The following is a 12,448-nucleotide window of genomic DNA, read 5'->3' as shown; positions in this document are numbered from 1 at the left end:
AAATTGAGTGAAAAATATGTGCGAAAACAAAATACGTAAAAGTGGCGGGGGAAAAAAAAAAGGAATATGCTAATCAAAAAATTTATACAATGTATATGCTTTTTTTCTCAGGGTGATAAGTAAAATAGGTCGTATATGTACTCATACGAAGGCAAACAATGTTATTACGTTTAAATAGAGAATCATCTCATGCATACATATATAGGGACTTATACTTGTGTGTGCATGTACGCATATATATACATATATATATATATATATATATATGCGCGTTGCAGAATTCTTCGGGAGCCATAATTATCCGAATGTAATTCACCTGTACACAGTTGAGACTTCATGGTTATTCTTATATTGGTGTAGGTGTATTTATTTATGCAAACATACGGTGAAGTTATATAAATGCATAACAAATTAAATCATACCCAACGGAATATTAAAAGCTATCGATGTTAATAAAAAATCAATGTGCTGTTCTTCTCCTTTATTTATATTTGAGTAATTCATTTTTTCCTTTTCACTTTTTTTGTCTAATTCATCACCTGACTGTAGCATATATGAACATAATTCTTCATTCTTAATTAAAACATCATCATTACTATCATAATTTAGTAAACCGCTTTCATCGTAATATTCTTTTTCATTGCTGTACATACTTTTTACTTTATTTTCTCTTTCCGTGAAGTTAGTTGCCTTCTTTTTTTTCGTATATTTTGACGATTTTTTTTTTTTCCTTTTATCCTTTAAAACCATGGTATGTTTTTATTACAGTGTAAGCAAAATTTTGCGTAAAATTGAAAGGAAAAAAAGAAAGGAAAAAAAGAAAGGAAAAAATGAAAGGAAAAAAAGAAAGGAAAAAATGAAAGAAAAAAATGAAAGGAAAAAATGAAAGGAAAAAATGAAAGGAAAAAAAGAAAGGAAAAAATGAAAGGAAAAAATGAAAGGAAAAAAAGAAAGGAAAAAATGAAAGGAAAAAAAGAGTTTTATGTGCTGCACTACAAAAAAAACTGGAGCGTCTGAAATAGCGTTTCACAAGGGTATATCAATCGAGGGAAAACGTTTTTTCACAACTGTGTACATGCATATAGGTATATTATATCAATGTATATATATATATATATATAGCATAACTAAAGGCATGAATAAACAGGTAGAACGTTATATAAAGCTGTGTGGCCCGCTCACGTAAATATTTAGCTAAATATTGCTGAGGCAATTATTTAAATTTTTGTGAGAATTCATAGGTGTACTCTCTTTTGTTTTTTAACATAAAGAAGTTTTGTGAATTATTGGAGAATTATATGAGAATTATTTGAGAATTATTTGAGAATTATTTCAGTATTATTTCAGTATTATTTCAGTATTATTTCAGTATTATTTGAGAATTATTTCAGTATTATTTCAGTATTATTTCAGTATTATTTGAGAATTATTTCAGTATTATTTGATAATCGCTTAAGAGCCTTTTTTTATTTTTCCAGCTAAAAGTACATGTACATATATATATGTATATGCATACTACTTAAATATAGTGTACGAGTTATTGCTCGTTGATTAAACAAAAAGTTTGCACATTATAGGTGTTAACGTCAATGACAAAGCTAATGCAAATGACAGAGCGAATGGCATAATATAAAATAAAAAAGACGTGGATCTCATTTTATTTACTTGAAATGAAAAAGGTTAGTACACAACGTTAGAAATTTGCATGTTAATAGTAATAATTTAAATCTGATCGTAAATAAAAAAAAAAAAAAAAAAAGGGTTACAGTACTAAAAAAAATATGCTACATAAAAATGCAGTTTACAACTAGTTAAGTGTTTTTTAAAATTCTTAAAAAAAAAAATTATTATCACATAAAATAGTGCAAATAGGGAATAAAATAATAAAATGGAATGGATAACAAAAAGGGGTCAAAAAAATGGAAGGTACTACTGCACAAATAAAAATATAAGCGGGTACAGATAAGGAATTGTATTATTAATGATGACTGTTCTGTTTTTCCATATCATAAATTTTCTTAAAGTTGTTCTCTTTTCAATTAAAAAAAAAAAAAAAAAAAAAAAACACATACACATACACATATACGTATGAAAAGCAGTTTGGCAAAATGGGCATAACCTCAACTTTACAGAACCGAATTGAAAGAAGGAAAATTATGGACTAATAAAAAAGCGCATGGGTAAAACTTAAAAAAAAAAAAAAAAAAAAAATAATTGTACATATGCTGGATGTAACACATATTAGACACTTCTAACTGTCCGAATTATCTGAATAACCAACTAATAAAGAATTTTCTTGTACCTGCGTTTTACTTGTTTGATTTTGCACCAGCTCCTTAAGGTGTGAAGGTTTCCCTTCCGAATTTAGGCACTCTTTCTTTTTTTTTGTTTTAATTATTGCTTTTACACTTAATTTGGCAGGAATTGTTTTTTTTTTATTAATGATACTCTTTTTAATTTCTCGTAGATTAATATTATTTTCTTCTCTTAAAATGTTCGATGTTGTTTCATCCTCTTTTAATCCTCTTTTTTGAACGTAACTTTTAATAGCTTCCTTAAATTCGTGCTGTACTTCTTTTTCTCTCTCTTTTATTTTTTCAGCACTGTATCTATCATTTTTTGCATAATTTTCGTAATATTCAAAATATTCTTCTGTTATGTTAGGAATTCCATACACATTCCCATGATCACCACCATAATCCTCATCCACTTTTACAGGTATATTATTATTATTTTTTAAATTTAGCTGTTCAGATAAACTTAAAAATTGGTTATCTCTCTTAAACTCTGGTAATTCTTTTAATATTTTATTTTCATCTATTTCTTTAGAGCTTCTTGCGTCTTTTTCTAATTCTTTTATTCCATCATTTGTGTATTCTTGCTCGTAAATGTACGTTTTGATGAAGTTCATCTTTTTTTTTGAATTTCCTTTATTTTGTCCCAATTTCGCCGCTTTGCTTTATTTGGTTTTTTCGTCTTATTTCCCTTTTTTTACGAAATTTGTCCGATCTTATGAATGCATTAACTATTTTGTTTCAAACGTAATAATAAATTCAAACATTTGCAAAACAAAAACGTCAGGAAAAAACTAAAGAGAAAAAAAGGGATCATATGTCGCAAACATCCACGAACTTTTAAAAAGATTTTATTGGCATGTTCGGTTCTCAAAATAATATAAGCACATGATATAGCTTCTGTTCAGTACTGTTAGTTCACCACTTTAGCAGTTTCCGTCAAGGAACACACTGCTGAAGGGTCCTATTAATCGTTAAGTATAAGAGTACATATAAACGTGTTAACGGGTTATAACGTAAAAAGTTTGGTGGGGATAAACACTATTTGGTGTAGTTAGAAGAAAGGAAAATTTAATGCTTAGTATATATTTAAATAAACACATATAAATATGTTTATATTTATTTGTTTAATTATCTATCTATTTATTTATTTATTGATCTATTTTTTTATTTATTTATATAATTATATATTTATTTATCTATTTATATTTACATGCATACGTGAGTATATACATTTATGCATGTACAAGTATACGTAAATATTTTTTTTTAACCTTTCTTAAAAACTCCAATGGAAAATAGTAATTTAATTTTTTTTTTTTTTTAAACTGCTACGGAAACATCTTAAAATTTGTTCCGCGCTTTTTTGCTTTCAAAATATAAAAAGAAAAAAAAAAAAAATAGGAGAAACAAGTGCTACATATATATATACCATGTATGTTTTGTTGCATGTACGAAATGAATTAGCAAAAAAAGTATAGTCATGAGTAAATATTCTTCTGACACTCTCTTTTATTGAGATTACAATTTATGTTGTTTATAAGTTTTACAAAAATAGCAAAAACAAAATTGACCATGAGCCGTAAAATGCGCACAGCAAATATGTAAATATATATATATATATATATATACGTTCCGTATGTATATACTTTTTTCTCCCAAAATGTAAAACTCTACGTTGTCCACATGTTCGCATCGGTATATTATATATTTGCGTAAAATTTGCAGCTGTTCATGCAATAAAGGCGTGAAATTTTCTATTGCGTTAAATTACCATGTTTCAAGTGTTTGCTATGCCTGTTTGGTCGTCATTTTTCAATTTATCATTTTATCATTTTATCATTTTATCATTTTATCATTTTATCATTCTATCATTCTATCATTTTATCATTCTATCATTTTATCAATTTCATTTTTTCACTATCTCAATTTATCACTTTTATTTTATTAATTTATCACTTTTATTTTTACTTTCCTTATTTATAAGTTTTATTTTCCAAAATTTCCAATTTTATTTTACAAATTTTCCATTATTATTTTTCTAATTTTCCAATTTTTTAATTTTTTGAGAGTGATAAAAAGGTAGCTGACCGCTGCAGTTAAAAACGCCTAATCTGTTAACCATTTGTTTACGAATGTTTCTTTTTATTGAGCGGGTTTTGCTCCTCTGACAGAAAGAGAGGCACTAGAATTACAGTTATACGTGCACGTGGAAGGATTGGTAAAAATATATGTATGCATATATGCACACGGATGTATGTTAGTATGTATGTGTGTGGTCGTATGGGGATAATATATGTTCATATGTATGCGCGCACACAGAAAGAAGCATTTTATGACCCTTTTATATATACGTTTCGTCAAAAGCGAGAAATTAACGAACGAAAGGAACTCCTTTTTTTCTTTTCGTCTTTATTTGAAATCCGAGAACACATAATGGGTGCAGTAATGTTCGTACATTTATTCCGCCCTCTCTATGTAAAGATACAAAAAAAAATAAAATAAAATAAATAATATAATATAATAAATAATATAATAAAAAAAAAAAAAATAGGTATCATAAGTTCTCGTAAACACATTGTGCATATTGTATTTTTTGGATGTATAAGAAGTATTCTTATAAAAACGCTAACTACATTATGAGATAAAAATATATATGGAGAATGATGTGCATATATCATTTTTTATTTTTTTCTGCTTTTTTACATATTTTTCACTTGCACAATTGTGAGCATTTCATGTTGTTATTGTTAATATGGACGGTGTCTATATGTCTATGGTGTGTCGACAGCAAGGGCATGTTAAATTAAATTTAAACCAACTTTTTACGCATTTCCAATGATATGTGTGTAGACAAGTTAATTTAATGCATTTATCGTAATCCTGAAAATATTCAAAACATACGGCGCATTGTTCGTTTATTAAATTGCTTCTTAGTGCACACGCCCCCTTCTTTTTAGAAATCTTAATGTTGCAGTTGGTACTGCCATTACCGCTACTGCCGTCAATGATATTACCATCTTTGGCATCGCCTTTATCCATACTATCCACATTTCCCGCCTCGCTTTTATTGTCATTGTTATTTTTGCCTAATCTATTGAATATATATTTATGTTTCGTCAAATTTTTTAACACATTTTTTTCGCGTTTATTATTATTCCAATTATTATTCCAATTATTATTACAGTTAATATTACAATTAATATTACAGTTACTGTTTCTGTTATTGTTTCTATTACAATCGCCATTACACTCGCCATTACAATCCTCGTTACTACTATTACTATCATTGTTATTGTTGTCGTCCTGTAAACTATTATTCGCTGATGGAAAGAGCCTTAGCAAAGAGTCCGTATCTAGATGTTGTAAAATGTTTAGTATTGCATAAGGTTTATATTCAAATGGCAAGCACTTAATATAAGTTACTGACTCCTTTGATATAACATCAAAAAAGGTTGGTTTAATAGACCCATCTATATAGATGAATGTATTACAACTAATTCTACCTTTTCCATATTTCACATCCACAGGGGCAACTCCCATTATTTTAAATTGCACTCCTTTATAAAAGAACGTTTCATAAATAGAAAACACACTTAAATAATTCCTTTCTATATATGGTTTAATGTAATCCATAAACAAATCGTAATTATATGTAGTTGGCAGTGTGTCGTACAGCGGCACTATGTGCACGTTGTTATAGTGGTCGTAGGAATCTGCATTCAGGACGATTTCCTAAAAAGGAAGAAGTAAATAAAGCAGTAAATGAAGCAGTAATTGGAGCAGTAATCGAAGCAGTAATTGAAGCAGTAATTGAAGCAGTAATTGAAGCAGTAATTGAAGCAGTAATTGAAGCAGTAATCGAAGCAGTAATCGAAGCAGTAATTAATAAATTAATCATAAGAATAGATTTGAAGCAAAAATAAGGCGAGAGACGAAGTTCCGCACTTGCACATTCCTCATAAATAACTACAAATATTTCCGCCTTATTTTGCAGTGCATATTGCATGCACAGTTAAGTACATTCATGCGAAGGCACATGCACACGTAGGTACATTTACGCAAAGGTACGTACACCAGCAGCACCCATACAACACTAGCAAAGAATCAATAATATAAGACAAAGCAAAAAAATAAAATAAAACAATAAAGTAATAAGACAGTAAAGTAATATAACAATAAAGTAATAAAACAATAAAGTAATAAAACAGTAAAGTAATATAACAATAAAGTAATAAAACAATAAAGTAATAAAACAATAAAGTAATAAAACAGTAAAGTAATAAAACAGTAAAGTAATAAAACAATAAAGTAATAAAACAATAAAGTAATAAAATCAAATCAAATAGTGCACTCTCTTTGTGAAGCAGACAATGCTGCAAAGCAAGCAAACGCTCATTTCGTTCCCAACCGTTCTATCGTCGATGAATCCAACTTTCACGTCTGAGTCAACTTTTACAACAAGAAAAGAAAAATTGTTTATGATGAATAACTTTCCGCAATAAAATAATTTGTTCTTGTTCTTCTTGAAGTATGGATATAGATAAGTTAAAAAAATTTGTTCTAAGACGAGGTTTTTTTTTTTTTTTTTTTTTTTTTTTCTTGTAATACGTTTTCATCTTTATTTTGTATTGACATATTATTTTCATGCTGTTTATTCGTTTTATATTTTTTAGAAAAACAATCAAAATAAAATGGTATTAAGGATATGGCTTCATTAAAAATATAGTTGCTCTTTTTAAATAAATATTTTTTTAAAGAAAAAAATCTTTTTTTTACTTTTTTTTCATATTTTTTATAGTTTCTGTCTTTAATTATTAATATTTGAATTTTCGATAAATTATCTGCATATTTTCCATCAGTATAAATTAAAGTATCATGACTTAGTATTCCTTTCGATGGTACACAGTTGACAACGACATATTCAACATCATTATTTGAATTGGAATATTCTTTTTTTTTTTTATGATTATACAGGCAAATTTGACTATCATTTAATATTTTCGTTTTTTCCTTTTCTTCTTGAACTATCATTTGCATATTATTACTCTTCCTCTTTTCTATATTTACAAAGATGCCTTGGTTATTTGTTTCCATTATGGTACCTTTTGCTTCGCTTTCTTTATTTAATTCTTCTTCATGTACTGTATTTATATACCCTAATTCTTTTTCATTTTGATTAGTCTTGTCCAAATTATAGATATGTTCTTCCTTTTTTATGCTAATAATAAATCCTTCATACAAAACATGTCTGTCACTAATTAATAAATTCAACTTGTTGTACAACTCATCGAAATTTGAAACACATTTTCTTATAGGTAGTATGTGCACTTTTTCCAAAATATTTTTTTTTTCTGTTATATTTAATTTTTTTTTTGAATTAACACTGTTCAGAAAGAGCATGTGCTTACTTTCTCCGCGTCTACTCACCACCATTTTGAATGTTCATGTCTTCCTTTCACTAAGTATGAATAGCCGGTAGAATATGCACATTTGTATGTGGGTAAAGAGAAGTATATGTGTACATATACATACATGGGTGTACATACGTGCTTAGGTATACAAAGGTACACATAAATACACACATCTACACGACCGTGTACAAACGTATACGCATAAATATACTTCTTCCCCTATTGCAGATCCAGAGTATATATGTGAGCAAACAAAACAAACGTGCGTTACTTCAAACTACTACACCATCATATCTTTGAAAAAAGAAATTATATGTTATTTAAAAAAAGAGACCCGTATAAATATATGGGAATATGCACACTTACGTACATACGTGTAAACACGCAGATATATTCATACACACACACACACACACACACACATATATATATATATATATATATATATATGTAGTACTTGTCCATTAATCAGATAGTGATACCCCAATAAAAAAAAAAAATTAAAACGAAAATTTAAAACAAAAATTTAAAATGAAAATTTAAAACGAAGAATTAATTTCACAAAAAAGGCGTAAAATATTTTGTTTCTTAAAATTGTTATAAATAAATAAATGAACATACGTATATATATATGTGTTCTTTCTTTTTGGAATGACTATAGACTAATCACTAATCCTACGTTATCATTACATGGGCTTGTTTATGCTTACGCGTTGTAGCACATGTATAAGTGTAACTGCATTCTTCGCGGAAAGTTAAATAAACATATATAAAAATTATTCTAACATGTGTATTCGCACGAATTTAGCAGATGCATTTGGGAAAAAAACAAAAAGGAAAAAAAATTATAAATGTAGAGAGATTACTCTTTTTATTCAAATTAAATATGTGTATGTGCAGTATTTCTATCATTCTATTTTGTTTTATTTTTCTCTATTTTTTTTTTTTTTTCTTTTTGTTATATTTTCTCTTATATAGTTCATCTTATCCCAAAGGAGGCAACAGTAAATCGGTAATTGAAAAGTGCTGTTTTATTTTTAAGCGCATAAAGTTGTATACTATTAAAATAAATAGCACAAAATAAAATAAAATATACAGACGGAGCAAAAATAAACAGATAGAAAAAAAGAAAAACAACAAAACGGTAAGGCAGAAAAACGTAAAATATATGTAGAAATTTACATCTTATTTTAAAAGCAAAAAATGTACAACATTGTATTGTTTAGTAGGGGAATAATGTGTTTTAGTTTTGTTTTACCTTTATTTTTATTTTTATGTTTACCTTTACCTTTATCTTTATCTTTATCTTTATTGTTTATTTTATTTTATTTTTTTTAAATACAAATATTAACATAAAATGTTTCATATATTTATTAAAAAAATAGAAGGATAAAAAAAAAAAAAAAAAAAAAAATTTGTAAAAAAAGGAAAAATAATATTTCGAAAAAAACTTTTTATGGAGTCTACAAATTGTATGAAGCATTGGTGTGTAAAGCTGTTATTTTGTTTTGTTCTATTTTTTTTTTTTTTTTTTTTTTTTTTTCTTCTATCTTTCTACTTTATTCCTTTTATGTTTCATTTTATATTATTTTGTTTTATTTTGTTTTTTTATATTTATTTTATTTTTATTTTTTTTTTTTGTTATCCATTAGAATTTCCTTTTCTATAAATATATTTTTAAAAATTGATAGTTATTCTTTAAATCTGTAAAAATAGTATTCTATGTAAAAATAAAAAGTTTATTTTATAAAAATGAATTATGCACTTTCATTTTAAAATCACGCTGCTTACAATTATACGCACCCACTGCCTATAACATATGTCGCAAACAAAAAAAAAAAAAAAAAAAGAAGAAAAAGAAAAGAAATGGTAGCAAAAATTATACATGATTAAGGTAAACAGAATAAAAGTAAAAAATTAAGATGTATTTTTTTCATCATCGTCTAAATTTTTGTTATTTTAATCTTTTTTAATTTCAAAAATTTTTATTCATTTTGCTTAATTTTTTTGAGCGTTTTTGAATTTTTCTAATAGGTGATTAGTAAAGCAATCAGTATTTTACTTTCCCTTTTACGTTGTATTTTACTGTACCCTTTACGTTGTATTTTACTTGGCCTTTTACGTTGTATTTTACTTGGCCTTTTACGTTGTATTGTACATTGTATTTTATGATGCATTTTTGTATCAGCTGGTTGAAAACATTACGATGTTGTTCTATCTATTTTAATATATTTTTTATATAAACATGTTAAATAGGGACATTATAAAACCAAAAAGAACAATAATAATAATATTAATAACGTAAAATTATATTCGCGATGTTAATATTAAAACTTTTATAATGGGTTAAGCGAATATATTTCTGTAATCATTTGGCCAAAAAAATTAAATGTTGGGGGAATTTGCTGAAGGGAAATATTAATTCCACTATTTGTTTGTCCATGTATCACTGACATTTGGCCATTTTGTTAAATTTTATAATACCGCGTTTCATTACTGTTTTTTATTTTTTTTAGTTTTATTATTTTTGTTTAAATTATTCTTTTTATTTTTTTTATTTTATTATTTTTTCTATTTTATTATTTCTTTCTATTTTATTATTTCTTTTTATTTTATTATTTCTTTCTATATTATTGTTTCTTTCTATTTTATTATTTCTTTTTATTTTATTATTTCTTTCTATTTTATTATTTCTTTTTATTTTATTATTTCTTTCTATTTTATTATTTTTGTTTAAATTATTCTTTTTATTTTTTTACCCCATGTATATGTATATACAACCGTTTAAAAAGTATAAAACGAAGAAATGGGTATGTTAATATGTACACTTGTAAATGTTTATGTACATGTGTAAATTTGCATATACATATACATACACATACTAAAATAATCACTAAAATTTTTTTTTTTTTTTTCCCCCAAACGGAATATAAAAAAATAGGTTGTTTTCTTTCTTTGGAAAAGTTAGCTTCTACATATATATATATATATATATATATATATAGCGAAATAGTGATTATAATATAGGTAAGGACATTTGGGGTGATTTACATGAATAGTACATATTTTTGTCCCCAATTTATTCATTCTTTTATGAACAGTTCACCTACATAGTAATACATAAGTTCATACATATATATATACTTTGTATGTGGAATAAAAGTATCCCATTTTATGACCCGTACATAAACATTCAATTAAAAATAAAAATGAACGTAACATCAATTATATGGGTAAAATGGTCATAAGAAAGAAGCACAAGGAAAATTATATTTTTTTCTTTTTATAATATCAAGCATGTACTGTTAATGTAAAATTAAAAAATAAGGAGAATTTTCTGCATTTTTTCAATATTGTGTGTGTAACCGTGTAATTTTACTCTCAGTAAATATTAAAAGCATATTATGTAAGCATATATTTATATATATTCTTTTACAGATGTTTTAAAATGCTTACCATTGTACGGTATGAGTTCACGAATTTACACTTATATAATACATGTATGTGTATATATATACATATATATATATATATATATATATATATATATATATATTTATTTATACTCACTTGTATTTACATGTAAGCACATATATTTAATTATGTGTACATGTGTTTACACACATATATAAGTGTTTCTCTTTTTTTTTTTTTTGTGTAAATATTTCACGAAATTTTAAAAAAAGCTTAATGTAAAATTAAAAATTTCATCAAGTACATAATTTCGACTTATACACATATATATAAGTGCCAGTATTTTAACTTGAGTTTTATTTAAAGAGGAAAGTTAAAAAGTTTAATAAAAGCCATATAAAAAACAGATAAAATGTGGAATGAATTATTAAATTCCAAAAGCGCGATATAGGTCTGCATTTTAATCTTATAAGTAAAATATTTGCGAAAGAATTGCTATAAAAATAGGGGCCATCATCAAGGAACAGTATACTGAACAATAAGGAATATTGTTTTTGTATTTACGATGCTTGTATATAATTGTAGTTATTTTCACTAAGCTCTTAAAAAAGTGAAAAACATCCACCATACACACATATATATAATACATATATATACGTACGTATATATTTATATTTTGTAAGATCTTAGCTATCTTGTGGAAAGAGAAGAAAAAATTAAAATGCAGAAAAACTGCCTTCAGCAAATACATGTTCATTTGAGTAAAGTATAATGTTAAAAAGAATGCATTTAAAATTTTTACCTTTATATTTGCAATTTTTAACCGCATAGTACTTTAACCGCAGCACATTTTAACTGCTTATCTGATATTTATTTTATATTTTACCCTTTTTGAAAACGCAAATATTTTTTTTTATTTCAAAAAATTGTACATGGAGCGAAGAGACAAAATCGTTAAACAACAGAAAATAACGCAAGACAGTAAAAAAAGCTGTGCAAAAATAGTGCAAACAGCATATGATATGTAGTGTGATTAAATAAAGTACCCCCTTGACTAGGGACAAAAAAAAAAAAAAAAAGACAACACTTCACTTATTAACATATTTTAAAATAAGCTGTTAAAAAAAATATGAACGAATCATAAACATTGCATGAAATAACATTGTTTAGCAAATCATATTATAAGGATGTTTTGGTTTTACATGTACATGCATAAGCACATTTCTGTTTCTGCGCGTACTAATATTCCCATTATTATTTTTGTGTGAACGCCTTTTCCTGTTTTACTTTTCATAACTTCTATTTTTTCCTTTCTTTTTTCATATC

The 12,448-nt window shown here is 26.0% G+C and overlaps 3 protein-coding genes across 3 annotated transcripts; all 3 read right to left on the bottom strand.

Moving 5' to 3' along the window:
- Nucleotides 1–411: 411 nt before the first annotated feature.
- On the bottom strand, nucleotides 412–750 carry PmUG01_08023300 (conserved Plasmodium protein, unknown function; the record flags this gene model as incomplete). Its single annotated transcript, XM_029004385.1, has 1 exon — nucleotides 412–750. One exon carries the CDS (start codon nucleotides 748–750, stop codon nucleotides 412–414), a length of 339 nt encoding a protein of 112 aa, XP_028861079.1.
- Nucleotides 751–2,251: 1,501 nt separating this feature from the next.
- On the bottom strand, nucleotides 2,252–2,911 carry PmUG01_08023200 (conserved Plasmodium protein, unknown function; the record flags this gene model as incomplete). Its single annotated transcript, XM_029004384.1, has 1 exon — nucleotides 2,252–2,911. One exon carries the CDS (start codon nucleotides 2,909–2,911, stop codon nucleotides 2,252–2,254), a length of 660 nt encoding a protein of 219 aa, XP_028861078.1.
- Nucleotides 2,912–5,060: 2,149 nt separating this feature from the next.
- On the bottom strand, nucleotides 5,061–7,730 carry PmUG01_08023100 (RING zinc finger protein, putative; the record flags this gene model as incomplete). Its single annotated transcript, XM_029004383.1, is given in 3 exon segments — nucleotides 5,061–6,029; nucleotides 6,706–6,879; nucleotides 6,894–7,730. The coding sequence occupies 3 exon segments, from the start codon at nucleotides 7,728–7,730 to the stop codon at nucleotides 5,061–5,063; spliced, it is 1,980 nt and encodes a 659-aa protein (XP_028861077.1).
- Nucleotides 7,731–12,448: the final 4,718 nt, after the last annotated feature.

The sequence above is a fragment of the Plasmodium malariae genome, assembly GCF_900090045.1.
Source record: "Plasmodium malariae genome assembly, chromosome: 8".
In the NCBI taxonomy this organism is placed as follows: Eukaryota; Apicomplexa; class Aconoidasida; order Haemosporida; family Plasmodiidae; genus Plasmodium; species Plasmodium malariae.
Note: the sequence above shows the minus strand (reverse complement) of the source record. Positions and strands in the feature narration are given on the sequence as shown.